This window comes from Chiloscyllium plagiosum, unplaced genomic scaffold, assembly GCF_037043375.1.
Source record: "Chiloscyllium plagiosum isolate Xiang-an unplaced genomic scaffold, Cpla_swu_hap1 HiC_scaffold_7, whole genome shotgun sequence".
NCBI classification, from domain to species: domain Eukaryota; kingdom Metazoa; phylum Chordata; class Chondrichthyes; order Orectolobiformes; family Hemiscylliidae; genus Chiloscyllium; species Chiloscyllium plagiosum.
The window spans coordinates 110,421,247-110,447,161 of record NW_028270145.1 but is presented as its reverse complement, the minus strand read 5'-3'; the positions used below and the strand labels follow the sequence as shown (position 1 = coordinate 110,447,161).

The 25,915-nt window shown below is 42.8% G+C and overlaps 1 protein-coding gene across 1 annotated transcript in view; it reads left to right on the top strand.

Moving 5' to 3' along the window:
* The window catches only part of cfap65 (cilia and flagella associated protein 65), a 156,699-nt gene extending 131,215 nt beyond the window's left edge, over positions 1–25,484 (top strand). The window contains exons 33-35 of the mRNA XM_087988626.1: positions 11,540–11,611; positions 18,711–18,794; positions 25,345–25,484. Of these exons, the coding sequence (XP_087844752.1) occupies positions 11,540–11,611; positions 18,711–18,780 (142 nt within the window). The 3' untranslated portion in view covers positions 18,781–18,794; positions 25,345–25,484. The remainder of the gene's footprint in view (positions 1–11,539; positions 11,612–18,710; positions 18,795–25,344) is intronic.
* The last annotated feature ends 431 nt before the right edge of the window (positions 25,485–25,915 follow it).

Below are 25,915 nucleotides of genomic sequence, written 5' to 3'. Positions count from 1 at the left end.
GCTTGGGTTGGTTGAGCTTTTTATCTGTGATGTATATTGAGTGTAATACTACGTAACACAAGTATATTATGTACTCTTTCATTTGTTCATGGGAGGTGAGCATTTCTGGAAAAGTCAGCATTCATTGCACATCTTAATTGCCTTGGAGAAGGTGATTGTGAGGTGTCATCTTTAAACACAATGGTTGTGTAGCCACTGTGCTGTTCAGGAGGGAGTTCCAGGGTCTTGGCCCAGTGACAGTAGGTTGATGTGTTTCTTGAAGGAAAACTGCAGGCATTGGTAAGAAAATCTGTTTTTTGAATTTGCCTTTTTGCCAAGGGTTGTGTTAATAGGATGTTATAATATTGAAATAGTTAGGTACTGCATCTGTTAAGTTTTCCAGAATAGTTAAGTTATTCTTAGTTCTTCTTTCTTTGTTGTGTTTTAACTATAGTGTTTGAATAAGTTGTGTTTTGCTTAACATGAAGTGCAGTCGGTTCTGATATAACACCACGGTTCCGTTCTTGTGCAATACCACGTTATAAGAAAATTGTGCAATAGCTGACCATTTAAACTAATGGGGCCAGAATCGTGTTACAGCCAATACAGGTAAGGAGAGTTCACATTCTACAAATAATGGTCTAAATTCTTCAATTGTGTTAAAGCCTGTTCGCGTTGAAGAAACACGCGTTACAGCAGAACCGACAGTAGTTTGACCAGTTGAATTGCACCTGGAACACGGCACTTTACATTTGTCCTTAAAATAAGAGAAAGTTAGGGTCTAGGCCACCTTCTTAAAGTATTTTGATGGGGTCTGGTCTGGTGGTAGTTTTGGGGTCTCTTGTCAAGAACTCTAATTCCAGGTTCGGGTAGGATTATTCGACTCAAAGGCAGTGAGTGGTAACTGTTAGTGTCTTGTTTCAGGTGTTGAATTCGGTTAGTTTATGCAGGGTGTGTCTTGTTTAGTGATGGCTCTTGTAGTCACGAGGAGTTTCCTGGGGGTGGAAGAAGTCACTTTGGAAGTTTTACAGAAAGTGAGCAAGGCGAAGCTTTTGGAATTCGCAGACAAGCTGGAGTTGGGGTTGCCTTTGACCTTGCAAAAAGGGGAGGTAATTGCAGCAATAGCTCAACATTTATAATTGCTGGAAATGCCATTAGAATCTTTGGAAATGGCTAGGATTTGTTTGCAAATGAAGCAATTTGAATTAGAGGTAAAAATAAACAATGAATGCATAGCAGAAGAAAAGCAGAAAGAGAGTGAGTTTGAATTTCAGGAGTTAACAATTAGAGAGAAAAGTCTACTTAAAAGGGCAGACGTGAAGACAGAAGGAAGGCTTAGTGAGGAGGATAGTGATGACCAGCAAATCCATCACAGCCAAAAGCCTGGTGGGGATCTGTTAAAATATGTTCAAGCATTGCCTAAATTTGACAAGAAGGATGTTGAAGCCTTTCTCATTTCATTTGAGAAAGTGGCTAAACAACCACGTGGGAATTGTTGACCAGGCAATGTTGGTAGGTAGAGCTAATGAGATATTTGCATCACTGTCAGAGGAGATAATTGGGGTGTATGAGGAGGTGAAGAAAGCCACTTTAAGTGCATATGAGCTAGTGCTAGAAGCCTACAGTTAACATTTCAGGAACCTAAGGAGGGACCCTGGTCAAACGTACATTGAGTTACAAATAAAGTAATTTAGTTGTTGGATAAGGCATGGAAAATAGATCAAACATAGGGCATTCTTAGAGAGACAATTATTTTGGAGGAGCTCAAAATTTCAATTTTTGAAGTAGTGAAAGCTCATGAGGAAGAGCAGAGAGTTAGAACTGCAAAATTAGCAGCAGAAATGGCAGATGATTATGAGTTGGTTCATAAATCAAAGAGTGACCTCTGACCTCAATTGTAGAAGAGTTACTCAATTTTTTTTACTAGATTTGGACTACCCACTGAGATACAATCCGATCAAGAGTCAAATTTTACACCAAAATTATTTAAAGTAGTTATGGATAGTTTGGTAATAGAACAATTCAAATCCATTGTGTACCATCCAGAATTGCAGAGAGCATTAGAAAATTGGCATCAAACTTTAAAGACCATGTCAAGGGCTTATAGTTAAGACTATTCAAAGGATTGGGATCACCAAATTCAATTTATACATTTTGCAGTTAGAGATGTACCAAGTGGATCTACCAAATTCAGTCCATTTTCGCTGAAATTAATTAATGAGAAATTGGTGAGTCAGAGTTTAGAGACCGCACATTTGGACTATGTGTCGAAATATAGGGAAAGATTAAATAGAATGGGTGAGTTGGCTAGACAGCTTTTAAAAGCAAAGTATAGTGGGCCTTATCAAATCAAAAGGAAATTGAGTGATAAGAACTATTTGACAAGAATGCCAGGTAGAAAGAAAGCTCTCAATGTATGTCATGTGAATATGCTCTAAAGGTGTTTTGATAGGGAAGGAAAGCAAAAGGAGAATGTGTTACCAGTTACAACACAGAGTAAAAGACCAAGTTCAGATGATTTTGAATTGGACTTTCCTTAAGTTAAATTGGTCAATGAGGAAGTTCTCAAAAATTGGGATAAATTACTGAGTTACCTTCCAGACAAAAATCGGAATGACCTGAAAGAGTTATTACTATCACATGGGGAGATATGTGGGAATAAGCTGGGAAGTACTAATCTAATTATGCATGATGTAGATATAGGAAATGCTGTTCCAATTAAACAACATCCATATAGACTTAACCCTCTAAAGTTGGCAAAGGTTCAAAAAGAGATTGAATGCATGCTCAAAGACAACATAATCGAAGTGAGTTCAGCAATAATGGAGCCAAAACTAGATGGTACCCAATGATTATGTGTGGACTATTGCAAAGTAAATGCAGTTACAAAGTCTGATGCATATCCGATTCCACGTTTGAAAGACTGTGTTGAGAAAGTGGGACAAGCGACTTATATTTCTGAGTTGGACTTACTCAAAGGATATTGGCAGGTACCTTTATCTGAAAGAGTGAAGACAATTTTGGCTTTCATGATACCAAGTGGATGAAACCAATTTGGATGCTGCCTGAACTGCTGTGCTCTTCCAGCACCACTAATCCAGAAACCAATTTAATGTCCTGCCATCTGTAATGAAAAATGGATCAGCCACATTTCAAAGGCTAACCAATAAAATCCCTTCTGGATTACCAAACTGTCTGCTGTACATTGATGACCAGGTGATATTTAGTCACACATAACAGGAACGTTTGCAGCATCTACAGAATTGTTCAATCAACTTTGGAAGGCAGACTTGGTGATAAACCTGGCTAAAAGTGAGTTCACAAAAGCCCAAGTCACGTTTCTGGGCCACGTTATTGGACATGGACAGATGGCCCCACAGAATGCGAATGCAAAGGTTATTGGGGAGTTTCCCATCCCTTCAATGAGGGCAGTACTAACAATTCCTGAAATGGAGTTTTTTTTAATCTCGTAATGAATTTTAGCTGTGTGATTGCTCCACTAACTTATTGAAAAAGTTCAGAAATTTCAGTGGACGGCAGACTGTCAGAAGGCATTTGACAGCCTGAAAGCTGTGTTAACCACTACCCCAATATTAGCCACACCTAATTAAGCAACGCCATTCAAGGTGGCTATCGATGTGGGTGTCAGTGCTGTGCTCTTACAAGAAGACAAGGAAAAGATGCAAAGCCCTATTGGGTATTGTTCCAGAAAATTGAATGATTGTCAACAGATATATCCCATGATTGAGAAGGAAATTTTGAAGTTGGTGTTGGCATTACATTTATATTAGCAGTAATGTGTGAGACAATTATATATATTGATCATAAGCCATTGACGCTTTTGGAGAAGTTTAAGGGCAAAAATTTCAGACAGTTTAGATGGAGCTTATTATTGTAGCCATTCAATTTGAAATTATACATGTGGCAGGATGAGAGAATTTGATTGCCGACACGTTGTTGTGACTTTTATGAAAAAAGATGGAGGTGTTCGGTGGCAGGAATAAACAAACTGAAATAGACTGTAGTAGTGAATGTTTGCATGTTTAGAGTCAACGTAATGTATATCTATTGTAGTGTATTAATAGAGTAAGACTAAGGATTTTTAAAAATGAAGTCATCTTTGAATATTGATGGGTTCTTTTAAAGCAAGGAGATGTGACAATGCTGAGGCTATAAGAGAGTATTTTCTCCTGATATCTTTTAAGAAAGAAATTGAACAAGAAGTACTGAGCAGTCTGTGATAATGTAAGCAGCTTGAGAGGCCTTGGGTTTTTTTAAAAGTTGGAACAATAGAAGCCGCCTGAATGGGTGTGGCCAGCTCTCAGACCAGGATTTCTTTTTTTTAAAGGTTTTAGATTCAGTGGAAGCTACTGGAGTCTAAGTAGAATCTATGTTTCCCCCTCTCTCGATTACAACTAGAAGCTGGGGTTTCTCTTCCTCCTGTGGGTGTTGCACATGAGAAAATCTGTTTTCAGAATTTGCCTTTTTACCAGGTGGTGTGTTTATGGGATGTTATTACATTTGAACAGTTAATTAATAATAGTTATTATATCTATCAACCTGTTAAGTTTTCCAGTAGAGTTAAGTTATTCTAAGTTCTTCTTTCTTTTGTTGTATTTTTAACTACAGTGTTTGAATAAATTGTGTTTTGCTTAATGTCAAGTAGTTTGACCAGTCGAATTGCACCTGGAACACAGCACTTCATAGGACATAGAACAATACAGCACAGTACAGGCCCTTTGGCCCTTGTTGTTGTGCCGGCCTTTTATTCTACTCTAAGACTAAGCTACATACCTTTCATTGTACAATCTTCCATTTGCCTATCCAAGAGTTGCTTAAATGTCCCTAATGTCTCTGATTCTACTAACACTGCTGGCAGTGCATTCCAGACACTCACCAGTCTATGTAAAGAACCTACCTCTGACATCTTCTCTAAACCTTCCTCTAATTACCTTAAAATTATACCCCTTTATGATAGACATTTCCGCATTGAGAAGAGTCTCTGGCTATTCACTCTATCTATGTCTGTCATCATCTTGTATACCTTTATCAAGTTACCTTTCATCCTTCTTTGGTCCAGTGAGAAATGGCCTAGCCCCCTCAACCTTTCTTCATAGGACATGCTCTCCAGTCCATTCAGCATCCTGGCAAATATTGTCTGCCCCCTCTTCAAAGCTTCCACATCCTTCCCATAATGAGATGACCAGAACTGAACACAATATTCCAAGTGAGGTCTAACCACGACTTTAGCGAGCTGCAGCATAACCGGCTTTTGAACTCAATCGCCCTGCTATTGAAAGCCTCCTTAACAATCCTATCAACCTGGGTGGCAACTTTGAGGGATCTATGGACATGGACCCCAAGATCCCTCTGTTCCTCCAATTTGCCAAGAATCCTACCTTTAAGCCTGTATTCTGCATTCAAATTTGACCTTCCAAAGTAAATTACTTCACACTTACAGGTTGAATGCCATCTGCCACTTATCAGCCCAGTTCTGCATCCTGTCAATGTCTCATTGCAACCTACAACAGCCCACCACACTATCCACAACTCCACTAACCTTCGTGTCATTGGCAAACTTACCAACCTACCCTTCCACTTCCTCATCCAAGTCGTTTATAAAAATCACAAAGAGCAGAAGTCCCAGAATAAATCCCTGCGGAACACCACTGGTCATCAAGTTCCAGGCGGAATATTTTCCATTTATCTCCACCCTCCAATCATAAATCCTGTCTTTTAGAATCCTCTCCAATACTTTGCCCACCATTGACAGTAAGACTGACTGGTTTGTAATTCCCAGGATTATCCCTAGTCCCTTTCTTGAACAAGGGAATAACGTTTGCCACCCTCCAATCATTTGGCACTACTGTAGTGGACAATGAGGATGCAAAGATTATCAAAAAAGGCTCAGCAATCTCTTACCTCACTTGCTGTAGCAACCTAGGGTATATCCTGTCTAGCTTAGAGGATTTATCTATCCTTATGTTTTTCAAAACTTTCAGCATATCCTCCTCCTTAATATCAACCTGTTCAAGCATATCAGTCTGTTTCACGCTGTCCTCAGAAACATCAAGGTCCCTCTTTGTAGTGAATACTGAAGCAAAATATTAATTAAGGGCCTCCCCTACCACCTCCGACTCCAGGCGCAAGTTTCCTCCACTATCCCTGATTGGTCGTACCCTCTCTCTGGCTATCCTTTTGTTCCTCACATAAATGTAGAACGCCTTGGGGTTGTCCTTAATCCTACCCGCTAAAACTTTAAGTCCATTCTTCAGTTCCTTTCTGGCTACCTTTTAACCACCAAAAGCCCTGTCTGAATCTTGCCTCATCGACCTTAAGTAAGCTTCCTTCTTCCTTTTGACTTTGCATTTGCCTTTAAAATAAGAGAAAGTTAGGGTCTAGGCTACCTTCTTAAAATATTTTGAGGGGATCTGGCTTGGTCCATAACTTTACTGAGTGGCCTGAAGGTAAACTTGCAGGTCTTGCAGGTGATGGTGATCCAACTGTTCTGGATTCGCCTGATTGGGGAAACCTCATCAAATCTCCACAGAATGTTTTTTCCTTCAATCAAATCACCCCTTTTTTTTGATCTCCAGTGACAGTAAGCCTTGTTTATTCAGCCTGTCCTCATGAGCCTTTCCAGGTATGCCCACCTTGAAGAAGTTGTGCTCTTCTCTCCGATGGGCTTTCCATTTTAATCTTTTGGCTTATTCGCCTTCATTGTTTTCTATCTCCTCTCCTGCGTTTGCTAAAACTCGTCTTTACAGCCACAACTCCTTTTTGATTGTCTTCAGCTCCACCTTCCCCCACATGGATTCCAGTTGCAGCTTCATGTTTCGAATCTACCCAGCAGTACAGGTATCTCTGAGGCATATAGCACTTCTCAGGCAGCCTTTCTTGAGCTCCACCCTCTGTGCCAAATGCGCCACATGAATACACACTCACACTGTCTCAGGCTGTCCTGGCCCCCAGTTCCATTTCAATCTTCATCATTCTTTGGTTTAAGGGGTAACTTTTCCTTTCAGATGTTAGCTCCAAAACCCTTGGTAACAGATGCCCCTCTCTGGATTCCTTCCCTCGTTCCCTTCTCTCTGCCTCTATCCCTCCTCCTTGTTCGCTTCATCTCATGCATTCAGTGTATCCCCCTGACCTGCCCGTCTCTGATGCTGAGCAATCTGTGCTCAGCAAACAACTTAGTTTTAATCTTTATCCCTTGAAGTTCCCACCTTAAAGCATTTTAGGCATAAACTGATGTTGAACTCTTATGTCTTTTTTGTCTTCATGCCCACTTCTCTGGACAGGAATCATAGAAGAAGAAGAAGAATCCCTACAGTATGGAAACAAGCCATTTGACCCAACAAGTCCACCCCAACCCTCCAAAGAGTATCCCACCTAGACCCATTCCCCTACCCTATGTTATTCTACATTTCCCCAGACTAATGCACCTAACCTACACAGCCCAGAACACTACGGGCAATTTAGCTCGGCCAATTCACCTAAAACATAGAACATAGAACATTACAGCGCTGTACAGGTCCTTCGGCCCTCGATGTCGCGGCGACCTGTCATACCAATCTGAAGCCCATCTAACCTACACTATTCCATGTACATCCATATGCTTGCCCAATGACGACTTAAGTGCACTTAAATTTGGCGAATCTACTACCGTTGCAGGCAAAGCATTCCATACTCTTACTACTCTCTGAGTAAAGAAACTATCTCTGACATCTGTCCTATATCTATCTCCCCTCAATTTAAAGCTATGCCCCCTTGTGCTCGCCATCACTATACTTGGGAAAAGGCTCTCCCTGTCCACCCTATCTAACCCTCTGATTATTTTATATGTCTCTATTAAGTCACCTCTCAACCTTCTTCTCTCTAACAAAAACAGCCTCAAGTCCCTCAGCCTTTCCTCGTAAGACCTTCCCTCCATACCAGGCAACATCCTAGTAAATCTCCTCTGCACCCTTTCCAAAGCTTCCACATTCTCCTTATAATGCAGTGACCAGAACTGTACACAATACTCCAAGTGCGGCTGCACCAGAGTTTTGTACAGCTGCAGCATAACCTCATGGTTCCGGAACGCGATCCCTCTATTAATAAAAGCTAAAACACTATATGCCTTCTTAACAACCCTGTCAACCTGGGTAGCATCTTTCAAGGATCTGTGTACATGGACACCGAGATCTCTCTGCTCATCTACACTACCAAGAATCTTACCATTAGCCCATTACTTTGCATTCCGGTTACTCCGACCAAAGTGAATCACCTCACACTTGTCCGCATTAAACTCCATTTGTCACCCCTCAGCCCAGCTCTGCAGCTTATCTATGTCTCTTTGTAGGAGAAAGTGAGGTCTGCAGATGCTGGGAGATCAAAGTTGAAACTTTATTGCTGGAACAGCACAGCAGGTCAGGCAGCATCCAAGGAACAGGAGATTCGACGTTTCGGGCACAGGCCCTTCTTCAGGAAGAAGGGCCTGTGCCCGAAACGTCAAATCTCCTGTTCCCTGGATGCTGCCTGACCTGCTGTGCTGTTCCAGCAATAAAGTTTCAACTATGTCTCTCTGTAACCTTACAATATCCTTCGTCACTATCCACAACTCCACCGACCTTCGTGTCGTCTGCAAATTTACTAATCCACCCTTTTATGCCCTCATCCAGGTCGTTTATAAAAATGACGAACAGCAGTGAACCCAACACCGAGCCTTGCGGTACACCACTAGTAACTGGACCCCAGGATGAACATTTCCCATCAACCACCACCCTCTGTCTTCTTTCAGCAAGCCAATTACTGATCCAAATTGCTATATCTCCCACAATTCCATTTGTCCGCATTTTGTACAATAGCCTACTGTGGGGAACCTTATCGAACGCCTTGCTGAAATCCATATGCACCACGTCAACCGGTTTACTCTCACCTTCTCAAAGAACTCAATAAGGTTTGTGAGGCACAACCTACCCTTCATAAACCGGTGCTGACTATCCTTAATCATATTATTCTTTTCTAGATGATTATAAATCCTATCTCTTATAATCTTTTCCAACACTTTACCAATAACTTAAGTGAGGCTCACTGGTCTATAATTACCAGGCTTGTCTCTACTCCCCTTCTTGAACAGGGGATCCACATTTGCTATCCTCCAGTCTTCTGGCACTATTCCTATAGACAATGACAATTTAAAGATCAACGCCAAAGGCTCGGCAATCTCCTCCCTGACTTCCCAGAAGATCCTAGGATAAATCCCATCCGGCCCAGGGGACTTATCTATTTTCACACTCTGCAGGATTTCTAATACCTCCTCCTTGTGAACCTCAATCCCACCTAGTCTAGTAGCCTGTATCTCAGTAATCTCCTCGACAACATTGTCGTTTTCTAGAGTGAATACTGTCGAAAAATATTCATTTAGTGCTTCCCCTATCTCCTCTGACTCCACACACAACTTCCCACTACTATTCTTGATTGGCTCTAATCTTACTCTCATCATTCTTTTATTCCCTAAATACCTATAGAAAGCCTTAGGGTTTACCCTGATCCTATCCGCCAACAACTTCCCATGTCTCCTCCTGACTCTTCTGAGCTCTCTCTTTAGGTCTTTCCTGGCTACCTTGTAACCCTCAAGCGCCCTAACTGAGCCTTCACATCTCATCCTAACATAAGCCGCCTACTTCCTCTTGACCAGAGATTCCACTTCCTTCGTAAACCATGGCTCCCGCATTCTACAGCTTCCTTCCTGCCTGACAGGTACATACTTATCGAGGACACACAAGAGCTTTTCTTTGAATAAGCTCCACATTTCTAATGTGCCCATCCCCTGCAGTTTCCTTCTCCATCCTATGCTTCCTAAATCTTGCCTAATCACATCGTAATTGCCTTTCCCTCAGCTGTAACTCTTGCCCAGTGGTATACACCAATCCCTTTCTATCACTAAAGTAAACATAACAGAATTGTGATCACTAACACCTAAGTGCTCACCTACTTCCAACACCTGGCAGGGCTCTTTACCCAGTACCAAATCTAATGTGGCTTCGCTCCTTGTTAGCCTGTTTACATACTGTGTCAGGAAGCCCTCCTGCACACATTGGACAAAAACTGACCCATCTATAGTACTCGTAGTATAGTGTTCCCAGTCAATATTTGGTAAGCGGAAGTCCCCCATGACAACTACCCTGTCTCTCTCACTCCTATCAAGAATCATCTTTGCTATCCTTTCCTCTACATCTCTGGAACTATTCAGAGGCCTCTAGAAAACTTCCAACAGGGTGACCTTTCCTTTCCTGTTTCTAACCTCAGCCCATACTACCTCAGTTGACGAGTCCCCAAACATCCTTTCTGCAACTGTAATACAGTCCTTGACCAACAATGCCACACCTCCCCCTCTTTTACCATCTGCATATCTAACTTGCACATCTTTGGACTGTGGGAGGAAACCGGAGCACCTGGAGGCAAACCACACAGACATGGGGATAAAGTGCAAACTCCACACAGTCACCCAAGGATGTCGAACCTGGGTCCCTGGCGCTGTGAGGCAGCAGTGCTAACCACTGAGCCATCGTGCTGCCCTCTCCCTGCCACACAGAACCTTTCACCCATCTCCAATATTCCCCTTTTACGTAGACCCCTCCCTCTGGCCTTTCTTCTGTATTTGCTCACTTCATCGAGAACTGCTGACATGACAATAGCTATCTGAATACCTCTGCGACCCTCACCCACTCTAACCTTCTGAACTTGCTGTATTCCATTCTCTCAAGTCTAACCCTGACTTTGTTATCAGTGTTGAAAGTGTGGTACTGGAAAAGCACAGCCAGTCAGGCAACATCCAAGGAGCAGGAGAATCGACAGACTGAAGGGCTTATGTCCAAAACGTCGATTCTCCTGCTGCTCGGATGCTGCCTTACGGCAGTGCTTTTCCAGCACCACACTCTTGACTCTGACTTTGTTATCACTGCTGTTGATAAAGGGCATGCTGACCTCTCCCTTGCAGATGGTGAATGTAACTCTTAGACATCTTCTCCTACCTTCCCCCACCACTCAGCTCCAAGATTTTATTTCCAGGACTGTCACTAACCTCATCTCCCCTGGAGATTACCTCTTCACAACTTCTTACCTCATTGTCCCTAACTATGCCTGCTTCTACCAAACATTGAGTTCTGAAAAAGATTCATAACAGACTTGAGATATTAACTCTGTTTCTCTTTCCATAGATGCTCCAGGCCTGCAGAGTTCCTCCAGCACTTTTTGTTTTTATTTCAGATTTCCAACAGTAAGTTTTATTATATTTTTAGGCCAGTCTCCCAAAACAGTCCGGTGAAATTCTGTTCACTCCATCTAAGACAAGTATCCTCCTTGGCTTAGCAACTGAATCTGCACTAGATAATCCAGGTGTGATCTCACCAATGTCCTGTTCTTCAGCAATGAGATGAGTGGTATATCTGATCACCAACAAGGAATTAACTCTGAGCCAAGATAGGCTCCGCGTCACAGTCACACAATAAACTATATGAGGAAACATGTGATAACTGAAATTTAACAATAATCTTTAGTCTTGTCTGACTTTTAGAACTACTCTGGACCCTTTTAGCATTCAAGACATTTCACTGAGTAAGGAAGATTTGGATCACAGCATCCCCTCGTAAGTAATGATGCTTGATAATTTTTTTGTGGATGTTATAAATGTGTGATTAATGGAAGTGACGGTCTGTTGACTTATGAAAAATTGTATCAAGGAGAAAGCCAATTGTCCTAATTGTGCCTGTCCTGTACTCTTCAGTTGGATCTACTTGATTTAATCCCATGGGTCTCTGGAATTAACCATCCAATGCTGTCATGTGTAACATTGGGGTTAGAAGCAAGCACACAAAATGCTGGAAAAACTCAACAGGTCTGGCAGCATCTATGGAAAGAGAAACAATTCGGAAGAAGAGTCATACTGGACTTGAAAATCTCGTTTCACTCATTAACTGTTTCTCCCTCCATAGATGCTGCCAGATCTGCTGAGTTTTTCCAACAATATCTGAATATGATTCAGATTTTCATCATCTATAGTATTCAAGAGATTTGAGTACGGTTTGGTTGTTGTGTTATAGGATTGTAACTGTGCCTATTTTAACTTTTGCTTTAGTTACAGGAACAAAGCTTATGCTCCACCAACCTTCTCTTTCCATCCCCCTTCTTACTGTTGGGATTGTTGGCAGGCTACAAATGATGATCGACCCTTTACTCTGATTCCCAGCTTCAGACGTCACCTGTACATCGTCTATTTGCAAATTCAACCCAAAATTCAACAGTTACTTGGATCTAAGATTGTTTTTTCAGAAAGAATTCAAAACTCTGAGTATAGTATTGAAAGATTAATCCCAACCAAACATTTACCCTTAAAATCACCATTTGGGAAAGGGAGAGTATTCTGGGCTATAAGTCCCCAGTAAATATAAAAACAATGATGTCAGTAGCTCGACACTGTAAAGTCATTCATTAATAATGATTTATTAACTACAATACCATGACTATCACTAATTAAGTTGAAGTTTTGGGTGTCGGAACAACTCGTGTTGGGATGTATCAATTCACTCAGAGTCCATGTTGCTGTGGCAACAAATACTTCAGAGCAGGATAAAGCAGTAAAACTGGTGAATGACACGTACTGGTCTGACTTGTCTTGGATACCTCAAAATGGAGTTTGGCATTACCGCCACATTCATTTCCAAATATTACTGAGTTTTCAATTTCTTTCCATTCCATGGCTGACCAGAAACATCTCCCATGCTTACTGCATGCCTTCACATGTATTGGAAGGATTTGCAAGTTAATGCTCAAACTGCTTGACTGTGTTATGAACATGTGGTCCTTGGTCATTAGGCCATGGCCAGGGGTGGGGGGGTGGGGTGACTCAGTCCCAGTGCTTCTGGCTCAGAGGCAGGGACAGTAACCACAGTGTTACAAGAGCTCAATAAATAATTCATAGATATAAGTAAATATATTGTTACCTTGTAGTTTTATTAAAAAGTAAGTAATAGACATAATCCTCTCATAAAGTGCGTAGCAAAGGCTGTAACAACAGTTCAGTGTATGTGTAGATTAGCATTAACTAGAATAGAATACAATCTCTAAATGTGGAAACAAGCCATTTGGCCCAACAAGTCCACACCGACCCTGTGAAGACTAACCCACCCAGACCTATTCCCCTATTGCTCCACCTTTGCCCTGACTAATGCACCTAACTCACACATCCCAGAACACTATGGGCAATTTAGCATGGCCAAATCATCTAATCTGCATATCTTTGGTCTGTGGGAGGAAACCGGAGCACCCGGAGGGAATCCACACAGACACGGGGGAGAACTCCACACTCCCAAGGCTGGAATCAAACCTGGGTCCCTGGCACTGTTCGGCAGCAGTGCTAACCACTGAGCCATCATAGATTGCTGATTGCTGGGCTTAATTGAAATTAATGTTTTTAATTTCTGTAACCTGTGAGACTGGTCTAGAATTAAGCTTCTTGGCCAGCTGAGCAGTGTTGCATAGCTACAGTATTGGATAGCTTAGAGTCTTGCATAAGAACAGGAGTAGGCCATTCAGCCCCTCAAATTTATTTTGCAAATCACTGAAATCATGGCTAATCTGTGGCCTAACTCCATTAATATGTCTTTGGTCCATACCCTTAATACCTTTGCTTAACAAACATTTACTGATCTCAGTTTTAAAACTAACAACTGATATAGCATCAACTGCCATTTGTGGAAGAGCATTCCAAAGCTCTCCCACCCTTTATGTGCAGAAACATGCTGGATGTTAACATCATTTTCAGAGCTTAAATAATGTTGGCCTGGTAAGCATTGTGTCAACATGCTTATCTTCTGCTTTTGGGATGCCGTGTTAGTTTCTGAATGGCAGACAAAAGGAACCCCTTTCTGGATAGTGTTATCTGTTCCACTCATGTTCTTTCTGGATAATGTTATCTGTTTCAGACATGTCCTTTCTGGATAGTGTAATCTGTTCCACTCATGATTCTGGGTAATCCAAGATGAAGGATGGGAAAAATTTCTGGCTGTAACAGGCTGCTCCTTTTCTGAGGTATTTTAGGTATTGGAGATGATTTCCTCAAATTCCCGGGGCAGCAATTACTATTTTATATGCTGTTGCATTATTTTGGAACTTCGGAGAAAAAAAATCAAAACAACACAATTTTAAAAGAGAGAGGAACAGGTAAAGGCAGCACATGATGACGTCAGTGCAGGAGAGAGAGAAAGAGAGAAAGAACCCCACATTGCTAACTGACACAGCAGTGAGCCTGCGCAGTTACTGCCTTTGCTGTTTGAATTCATGTATTGCTGGACTTTGGAGTGTGTCAGGGAAAATTAACAAACAGCGAAATTCATAACTGATCTTGAAGAACCTGTTTGGGAGATGTCACAGCACAGAAACAGACAAGTGAATATTTTTAAGTGTGGCCTACAGAATGTCTGCAGTAGTGAGTAGAGTCGGATCTTCCTTGATTATATGCTTTATTGAGATATGTCTCTTGATTAACTTAAAATATCAGCCATAAGTTTTAAGTTAGCCTGGAGTTTTATAGAGAAATAAGACTGTGCTATTTTCTGGGTCTGCAGATTGGAAGAACCAAAAATGGCGTTTAGTAGAGCGATGTGCTTTTTTTTATTAGATTAGATTACTTACAGTGTGGAAACAGGCCCTTCGGCCCAACAAGTCCACACCGACACTCCGAGGAGCAACCCACCCAGACCCATTCCCATACATTTACCCCTTCACCTAACATTACTGGCAATTTAGCATGGCCAATTCACCTAACCTGCATATTTTTGGACTGCGGGAGGAAACCGGAGCACCCGGAGGAAACCCACGCAAACTCAGGGAAAATGTGCAAACTCCACACAGACAGTTGCCTGAGGCGGGAATTGAACCCAGGTCTCTGCCGCTATGAGGCAGCAGTGCTAACCACTGTGCCACCGGGTCCCCCGAAGATCAACAAGGCGGCCTTTGTGTGAAATCACAGGAGATGAGGGAGATACTAAATGAGTATTTTGTATCGGTATTTACTGTGGAAGAGGACATGGAAGGTATGGAATGTAAGAAAATAGATGGTGACATCTTGAAAAATGTCTATATTACAGAGGAGGAAGTGCTGGATGTCTTCAAATGCATAAAAGTAGATAAATCCCCAGGACCTGATCAAGTGTTCACTAGAACTCAGAGGGAAGCTAGGGAAGTGTTTGCAGGGCCCCTTGCTGAGATATTTGTATCATTGACAGTCACAGACGAGGTGCCAGAAGATTGGAGGTTGGATAACATGCTGGTACCACTTTTTAAGAAAGGTCGTAAGGACAAGCCAGGGAACTATAGACCAGTGAGCCTGACATCGGTGGTGGGAAAGTTGTTGGAGGGAATCCTGAGGGGCAGGATGTACATGTATTTGGAAAGGCAAGGACTGATTAGGGATAGTCAACATGGCTTTGTGCGTGGGAAATCATGTCTCACAAACTTGATTGAGTTTTTTTGAAGAAGTAACAAAGAGGATTGATGAGGGCAGAGCGGTGGACGTGATCTATATGGAGCTTAAAAATGTGTTGCTGGAAAAGCGCAGCAGGTCAGACAGCATCAAAGGGGCAGGAGAATTGGCATTTCGGGCATAAGCCCTTCTTCAAGACCTCTTTTTGGACCTCAGTAAGGTGTTCGACAAGGTTCCCCATGGGAGATTGGTTAGCAAGGTTAGATCTCACGGAATACAGGGAGAACTAGCCATTTGGATACAGAACTGGCTCAAAGGTAGGAGACCAAGGGTAGTGGTGGAGGTTGCTTTTCAGACTGGAGGCCTGTGACCAGTGGAGTGCCACAAGGATCAGTGCTGGGTCCACTACTTTTCGTCATTTATATAAATGATTTGGATGTGAGCATAAGAGGTACAACCGATGTCAGTTAGTAAATTGGAGGTGTAGTGGACAGCGAAGATGGTTACCTCAGATTACAACGGGATCTTGATCATCAGATGGGCCAATGGGCTGAGAAGTAGCAAATGGGGTTTAATTTGGATAAATGTGAAGTGCTGCATTTTGGGAAAGCAAATCAGGGCAGGGTTTATACATTTAATGCTAAGGTCCTAGGGAATGTTGCTGAACAAAGAGACCTTGGAGTGCAGGTTCATAGCTCCTTGAAAGTGGAGTCGCAGGTAGATCAGATAGTGAAGAAGGCATTTGGTATGCTTTCCTTTATTGGTCAGGGTATTGAGTACAGGGGTTGGGAGGTCATGTTGCAGCTGTACAGGACATTGGTTAGGCCACTTTTGGAATATTGTGTGCAAACCTGGTCTCCTTCCTATCGGAAGGATGTTGCGAAACTTGAAAGGGTTCAGAAAAGATTTACAAGGATGTTGCCAGGGTTGAAGGATTTGAGCGACAGGGAGAGGTTGAATAGGCTGGGGCTGTTTTCCCTAGAGTGTTGGAGGCTAAGGGGTGACCATATAGAGGTTTATAAAATCATGAGGGGCATGGATAGGATAAGTAGACAAAGTTCCCTGGCGTGGGGGAGTCCAGAACTAAAGGGCATAGGTTTAGGGTGAGAGGAGAAAGATATGAAAGACACCTGAGGGGCAACCTTTTCACGCAGAGGGTGGCACTTGTATGGAATAAGCTGCCACAGGAAGCAGTGGAGGCTGGTACAATTGCAACATTTAAAAGGCATCTGGATGGGTATATGAATAGGAAGGGTTTAGAGGGATATGGGCTGGGTGCTGGAAGGTGGGACTAGATTGGGTTAGGATATCTGGTCAGCATGGACGAGTTGGACCGAAGGGTCTGTTTCCATGCTGTACATCTCTATGACTCTATGTCCTTTCTGGATAGTGTTATCTGCTCCATTCATGCCCTTGATACCTGTTGAATCCAGCTTCTAACCAAATTATTGTATCTGCAAGATGGCTTAATTCTCCCTTTTCTTAATCTTATGACAAAATGTACCCTTGTTGGTAAATACTATAGAATCAGATAAAATGGGTCCCCAGCAAAAGAAACAAAAGCCAAGGTAAATAACTTGTTGATTGATATGGTCTGCACTTTCTTTACTTTTGGAACAATTATTCATAGCTTTTTACTCTAGATTTGATTATTCTAATCCTCTCTCAACCGCTCTCCTATCCTCACAAAATTGAACTCATACAAAGGTCCACTGCACTGTCCAATCTGACAATAACTCCTGTCTTTCAAACTTCCCTGTGCTCATTGATCACTATTGGCTCCTGGTTTATCAGTGCCTTGATTTTAAAATTCTCACATTTGTTTTTAAATCCCTTAATAACTTTGACCCTTCTCATTTCAACATCCTCTGCTGCCTGTACAATCATAAGATCTCTTATTGTGAATAAGAATCCCTAATTTTGGATTCTTCTGTATCACCTTATTTAATCTTGTGAAGTCCTGCCTTTGGGTGCCTGGGTACAATGCTCTGGAATCCCCTCCTTAAGCCTTTCCATCTGCCTGTCTTTTCCTGTGAGTGGTTCCATTATACTGAGCTTTCCTTTTTTCTTATGTAATTCACTATGAAATTTTGTGCCAAATGCTGCTTGATAGCACTTCCAGTCTGATATAATTGCAAGTTGTGGTTAAATAGTGATACCATATGGTGTGACCACATTTACTGAAGCTGCACTTGAGAACACAATTCAACTGCTACAATGTCAGATGCTTTCCAAAAATAGGGACCATTAGACCAATGTGGACAAATTGACTTAAGACTGAATCTCTGATTTGTGAGCTACAGCAAAGAATGAAAACAGGCATTGTGATGGGTATCAGAGATCCTGCCAAATATAGTGGCAAAAGCTAGGTATAATCTCTGTTGTAGGTAAAAACAAGAACAGCAGATGCTGGAAACAGAGTCTAGATTAGAGTGGTGCTGGAAAAGCACAGCAGGTCAGGCAGCATCCGAGGAGCAGGAAAATCAACGTTTCAGGCAAAAGCCCTTCATCAGGATTACAGGCAGAGTGCCTTCAGAGTGGAGAGATAAATGAGGCAGAGGGGGGTGGGGGGAGGTGGGAGTGGGGAGAAAGTAGCATAGAGTACAATGAGTGAATGGTGGGGATGGAGGTGATAGGTCAGAGAGGAAGGTGAAGTGGATAGGTGGAAAGGAAGACAGGCAGGTAAGACAAGTCATGGGGACAGTGCTGAGCTGGAAGGTTGAAACTGGGGTGAGGTGGAGGAAGGGAAAATGAGGAAACTGGTGAAGTCCACAATTTTTGTTGTTCCATTTCCTGCAAAAAGACAGATTGGCAGGCGTTGCAGGCAAAGCTTGGGGAACCTTGGAAACAGTCCTTGACAAAAAATTATGGGATGGAGGAAGGAGGGTCTGTTGGAAGGGGGGTGGTTGGTGAGTAATGCCAGGAGTTGGGATGGAAAGTGTTTGGCTGTGATCACTGTATAGCGTGGAGATTGATGTTTGAGGTGGAGGTCTGGAATTATTAAGGGGCAGAGAAAGGGAGCTAAAGACTTTCCTGAAAGCTCAATGAGAGCTCTTATGCTGCTCCTAGCCCACAGGTGGTACTGTTTAAAAGGGCCTCCCTTTTCTTGACTGCTGGCGTATGTGCATCAACTATGAAATTTCAAATTACTGTGAAAGTGAACCTGTAATAGATGTCCTCCTGACATGATCTATGGTGGAGCATATGTTTCATAATCAGACAATAAACATTAATTTCCATTAAATCCTAATTTTCTCCCCTGTAGGAGTGAACTTTTTGTTGAGGTACAGCGCTCTCACCCAGAGAGTCCTGAAGCACCTTTGAGCATTGACTAGGACAGTGAACGTCGGTAGGAAACCTATTTATTGCACCATTGACAGCCTCAATTTCAATGCCTCACCCTCTTCCTACTTTAGAATTCCTCCCTGTCAACACCCAAATCTTGCTGCCAAATTCCTTTCCAGCCAAAATCTGTCCCTCTGATTTGTGTTCTAACCTTTAAACTCTCTTCCTCATTCCACCTCTCTTGTACTTTTCACCACTCACTTTCCATTTTATTCCCTGCAAAGCATCTCATGGCATTTTCCCGATGTGAGGAGCTGCTTTTTAGAATTAAGCCTGATATTTACCCTAATCGGTGTAGTTTCCTGTTGGATAAGCAAACTGGTGTAGGATCATTTGTGCTTGCTGCCTTAACACTTTGTCTCATTAGAAGTGAGGTCAATCAAGACTCTAAGGTGCTCTAACCAATGGTTTTAATAAAATGAACACAAGTCATGCTGATAGGTTTGCATGCAACAGTTAAATCTCTAATACAATTAAAACCTGAAATGGCCACTTCTTTTGCCTTGTGAACACTGAGAGGTTAGTTCACTGGCAACATCCTGGTTGGTAGGAATTTAATAAATTACCCACTTCTTGCATTGTGAATTTCTTGGTGCGGCTCTTGCATTGAACACTATCCTGTCGACTGATTCTTGCAACATTCTTGCTGACAATTATAATTCTCTTCTCTTGGTAATTTTCCTTTCTCTTTTGCCCATGATTTATATAGATTGTTACCAAACAGTACCTGGTATTTACAAAGATTAGTCACAGTCTCCAAAGGCCTCACTATCTGTACCCTTCCAGATTGTCTTCCATAATACCTTGGTCACACTTTCCCTACATGTCCTTCTGAACATGCTTACTAGTTCTTTGAACTAAATTTCTGCTCCTTTTTGGCAGGAAATCACTACAGGTAAAGTCCAGGAATTCTTCACTGGAAGTCCTCCTGACATGATTATTGTTATTACTTTTATTTTAACTCAGCAGGACGTGGGGCAGTTGGAGTAGTCTATCTGCTGCTCAATAAACATTTAATCAAGGGTTACACCTAGATCAAACTCGAACTCTGTGCCTTAGTCCCAGAATAAGCTACCTGAGAATAACCTAATAGATTTTGATTAAATTTGACAGTAATATTTAGCTTTCTCTAAATTTAGTATACAAGTGGCTGAAATTAAAAGATCAGAGAGTAAGACCGAAATGGACCACAGCCTCCCAATGTAAGTGAAGTTACTTCACAAGTAACTTATCTCTAGCATTTACGATGCCTGTAAGATGTATATTATTTTTACAACTGATATGTCATGGAATCACAGAAATTGCAGCTCAGACGGAGACAACTGGCTCACCATGCCACTTGGCTCAACTAGATCAATTCACGTCAATTGTCATCTTTACCCAGGTCAGTGATTAGCAGGCAATAATTATTAGGGATACAATACAACAATTGAATCCCATTCCACGGAATCATAGAACAGTAGAGTAGAGATGGAAACCATTTGACCTGCTGAGTTTGCACTGGCTCTTGTGAGAAATAATGCAGTGAATCTAATTCCCCCTCTCCCCCCCACCCCTTCCCATTGCCCTGGATTTTTTTCCATCTCCAAATAATTCTACCTGGACCAATTTCTTCCAGCTGTGTCTTAAGCATTGGAGGAGCAATGGCCTAGTGGTATTATCGCTGGACTGTTAACCCAGATACCTAAGGGGCCCGGATTCAAATTCTCCCACAGTAGAATTTGAATTCAGTAAATATCTGGAATTAAGAGACTAAGGGAGACCATGATTGATTGTTGGAAAAGCCTATTTGGTTCACTAATGTCCTTAAGGGAAACTGCCGTCCTTACCTGGTCTAGTCCACATGTGAGTCCAGATCCATGGCAAGTGGTTGACTCTTAACTGCCCTCTGGGCAATTAGGGATGGACAATAAATACTGCCTAGCTAGCAATGCCCTCATCCTGTGAATGAATATAAAAAGGCTATCATTGTGCCAAATTGCCACCATCACCTTGCCCTCTCATTATTTCTGTGATGTCCACTTGTTGTATAACCCGCTGAGATACATGTGTCCCTTCAAAAGTTTGGAAATTCAGCAAAGGTAGTGTGGGAGGTTTAAGCTGCAAAACAGATTTAAGACTCTTCAGTAACTAGTGGGCAGGAAATCACAATGTTTGGGTCTTCTCAGCCATGTATATCATGGGATTTATTACATTTCTTTGTAGTCACTTCATGGTGACCAGTGTCACTGCAATGTTGTACCTGTAAAATGGTTCCCCAACCTCAGAAGCTGCCTCCATAGTGTCACTGCTATCCTATTGTTGACTATCCTTCAATAGCATCCACATGGCAATGGAGGCTGGTGACTATACCTGGACAATGCTGTATGACCTCTTGAAGCTGGAACCCAGCCACCATCCCGCATTGAACTGAATTGCCACAGACAATTTCTTACCTTTCCCTTTTCATGAAGGCAAGATTGGAGTTTGCAGGTCTGGGAGAGACCGTATTACTCAGCTTTAGGTAGTCAATTGACCTCCTTAAAGTCGTATTAAGGACAAGTTTTGAACATCAACTGGAATTTCCCAGTTACTGAAGCAGAGGAGGATGACCTAGAGTTGGCATCTGGTTGCAAACTCGAGTTTGACAATACCCCTTCCTGACGGTTGTAATTGCAGCCACAGGCCATCCTCTAGAGGGACTCCCCTGCCACAACAATGATCTGGCTGCTGAGACAATCTTTCTATCTTAAGCACTTCAAAATTGCTAGAGTGTGGGAAACAAACGTGGGACATCACCTCCTTCACGCACCTGAAAAGGCAGTCTGCTGCTACTTCAGTGCTGAGGGGTATCATATTGGTCCGTCCAGTTTCAGGAGCCTGAATGGAAATAGCTCTGAACTCTGACAATGAATTGGGTCAATATTTAGAAAAGCAAAACTATCCCACTGTGGGGGAGGAGATGGTCTAATTCGCTAGATATTAATCCAGAAACTCAACTAGTGTTCTGGGGATCCAGTTTTGAACTGGGGGACTTCAATGTACAAGAGTGGCTCTGCAGCAGTATTATTGATCGAGTTGGTTGGGTCCTAAAGGACGTAGCTGCTAGACTGTGTCTGTGTCAGGTGAAGGAACCAACAAGGGGGCAAACGAAATGGACTTCATCCTTACCAATCTGCCAACTGCAGATACATCTATCCGTGACAGTATGGGTAAGAGTGATCGCTGCACAGTCCTTGTGAGATGGAGTCCCACCTTCAAATTGAGAATACCCTCCATTGTTTTATGTGGTGCTATCACACAAAATGATATCTGAGTGAGACAAATTTTGGACATATCTAACAACTGAAGACTGGACATCTATGAGGTGCTGTGGGCATCAACAGCAGCAGAATTGTACTCCAAAACACTCTGTAACCTCATGGTCCAGCATATCCCCCATTCAATTATTACCTTCAAGCCAGGTGGTCAAAGGAATCGACGTTTCGGGCATAAGCCCTTCTTCAGAAGAAGGGCTTATGCCCGAAACATCGATTCTCCCGCTCCTTGGATGCTGCCTGACCTGCTGCGCTTTTCCAGCAACAAATTTTTCAACTCTGATCTCCAGCATCTGCAGTCCTCACTTTCTCCTAGCCAGATGATCAACCCTGGTTCAATGGAGAGTGCAGGAGCAACACCAGGCATACCTGAAGATGAGGTGTCAATCTGGTGAAGCTACCAAACAGGACTACTTGTGTACCAAACAGCATAAGCAGGAAATGACAGAGCTAATTGAGCCTACAACCAGCAGGCAGATCTTATCTCTCCACATCCAGTCATGAATGGTGGTGAAAGTGAGGATTGCAGATGCTGGAGATCAGAGCTTAAAAATGTGTTGCTGGAAAAGCGCAGCAGGTCAGGCAGCATCAAAGGAGAAGGAGAATCGACGTTTCGGGCATAAGCCCTTCTTCAGGAATGAGGAGGGTGTGCCAAGCAGGCTAAGATAAAATGTAGGGAGGAGGGATTTGGGGGAGGGGGTTAAGGTGAGGGTAATAGGCCGGAGAGGGGGTGGGGGCGGAGAGGTCGGGAAGAAGATTGCAGGTCAAGAAGGCGGTGCTGAGTCTGAAGGCTGGGACTGAGAAAAGGTGGGGGGAGGGGAAATGAGGAAGCTGGAGAAATCCGCATTCATTCCGTGTGGTTGGAGGGTTCCTAGGCGGAAGGTAAGTTGCTCTTCCTCCGGGCGTCGTGTTGCCATGGTCTGGGAATGGAGGAGGCCAAGGACCTGCATGTCCTTGGCAGAGTGGGAGGGGGAGTTAAAGTGTTCAGCCACGGGGCGGTTGGGTTGGTTGGTGCGGGTGTCCCAGAGGTGTTCTCTGAAACGTTCCGCAAATAGGCGGCCTGTCTCCCCAATGTATAGGAGGCCACATCGGGTGCAGCGGATGCAGTAAATGATGTGTGTGGTGGTGCAGGTGAATTTCTTATGGATATTGAAGGATCCCTTGGGCCTTGGAGGGAAGTGAGGGGGGCGGTGTGGGCGCAAGTTTTGCATTTTTTGCGGTTGCAGGGGAAGGTGCCGGGAATGGAGGTTGGGTTGGTGGGGGGTGTGGATCTGACAAGGGAGTCGCAGAGGGAGTGGTCTTTCCGGAACGCTGATAGGGGTGGGGAGGGAAATATATCCTTGGTGGTGGGGTCCGTTTGGAGGTGGCGGAAATGACGAAGGATGATCCGATGTATCTGGAGGTTGGTGGGGTGGTAGGTGAGGACTAGTGGGGTTCTGTCCTGGTGGCGATTGGAGGGGCGGGGTTCAAGGGCAGAGGAGCGGGAAATGGAGGAGATGCGGTGGAGAGCATCATCAACCACGTCTGAGGGGAAATTGCGGTCTTTGAAGAAGGAGGCCGTCTGGGTTGTTCGGTATTGGAATTGGTCCTCCTGGGAGCAGATGCGGCGAAGGCGAAGGAATTGGGAATATGGGATGACTTTTTACAGGGGGCAGGGTGGGAAGAGGTGTAATCTAGGTAGCTGTGGGAGTCAGTTCGGTTTATAGTATACGTCCGTGTTGAGTTGGTCGTCCGAGATAGAGATGGAGAGGTCTAGGAAGGAGAGGGAGGAGTCTGAGACGGTCCAGGTAAATTTGAGGTCGGGGTGGAATGTGTTAGTAAAGTGGATGAACTGTTCAACCTCCTCATGGGAGCACGAGGTAGCACCGATACAGTCATCAATGTAGCGGAGGAAAAGATGGGGGGTGGTGCCAGTGCATCTGCGGAAGATGGACTGTTCCACATATCCAACGAAGAGGCAGGCATAGCTAGGGCCCATGCGGGTGCCCATGGCTACTCCTTTGGTTTAAACAACTCGGTAGAGGAAGCGGCTCCACAAATATCTCCACCCTCAATGACATAAGAGCCCCCCACATCAGTGCAAAAGATAAGGCTGAAGCTTTTGCAACAGTCCTCAGCCAGAAGTGCTCAATGGATGATCCATCTCGGCTTCCTCCAATGTTCCCAGCATTACAGATACCAGCCTTCAGCTAATTTGATTCACTCCACATTATATCAAGAAATCATTGGAGACATTGGGTATTGCAAAGGCTATGGGCCCTGACAACAATCTGACAATAGTACGGAAGGGCTTGTGCTCCTGAACTTGCTGTTCCCCAGTCAAGCTTTTCTAGTACAGTTATAACACTGGGAACTACCTGACAATGTGGAAAATTGCCCAGGTGTGTCTTATCCATGAAAAGCAGTACAAATGCAACTCAGCCAATTGCTACCCCAATTGGTCTACTCTTGATCATCAGTAAAGTGATTAAAGTAGTTTTTGTTTCTTCAAACCTTTTTTATCAATGCATTGTTCACCTCAAGCTCAACTGCAAGGCTGTAAACCCTAATCACAACAGGATACTTGAGGCACCCATTACCTCTGTCAGAACTAATCTAAATGAAACTAAAACTATGTCCTTTCTTCATTAAAGCACATAATATAGAAACACAAATCAATCTTAAAGGTATCAATCATTTCTCCACTTTGGAAACCAAGTCTCAAGTTAATAATGATAGTATATCATGAACCTACTTCACAACAGAATGAAAACTAATCAATTTTTATGGGAACAGGAGTGTACCAATCAGCTCGATTGATCCCTCCCACCATTTATCACCCTATTTGCTGATCTACTGTGTTCTCAGCAAATCCATCTGCAACCTTGCCTATCTCTGTCACTTCCTCCATTCCTGTAGTCCTCCAAGATCACTATTCTCTTCCAATTCTGGCTTCATCCCTTATTTTCATTGCTCCACCATTGGCACCTGTGCCTTTAGCTGCAAGGATCTCAAACTCCAGATTTCCTTCCCTAGACATCTCCATCTCTTTTCTTTTCCTTTAAGCCACTCCTTAGCTGATCTTTTGGTCACCTGCCCTGATGTCTCCTTGTGCCAAAAATGTTTTTAATAATTATTATTAATTATTAACTGTTCTTTGACATTCTGCTATATATGTATGTTGCTGTCCAATGTAATCATGACTGAGATATTTCTTTCCTTGTCATTGATTTATTTTCAAATTGTGAGTTTATATTTTCTTTCTTCCTTGTTCACTAGATATTCACAACGGCTTGGAAATAAGAAATCAGCATCAATTACAGTCATGAATGTGTCAACTGTATCTTATGGCAAATTTTCGTTAAAGTGGTGGCCGAATCGTAAAGACTACCACAAATCTTTCATCACAGCGACAGCCAGTGGCATCAGCACCCGTACAATCTAATGTTTGAATTGATGCCCCTCACATGGAGAGGTGCTAGTTCCTGGTTGAGGAGGCACCTCTGTAGCACTGGGCCAAAAATTAGGTGAAACAAGGAAACCATCTGATCCGAACTGGAGAGAGGGGACTAAAATGGAATGAACAATCCTGGAACATTCCAAAAATTAATGGAGTAAATTACATTTGTTAATTATTAAATAAACAAGGATAGTTAGTGTTAAAATGCAAGCAACTAGTAAGATCCCCATGGCTACAATATTGTACATTTTATTTGAGTAGCCTTGGATGGGTTTAATGACTAGAAATGGTTGAGCATTCAATATATGTTATTAAAAAGAATGCCACCAGAGCATCTTATATTATATAAGGACAACAATTAAAAGTAATTGCTTTTCAATTTAGGTTTTA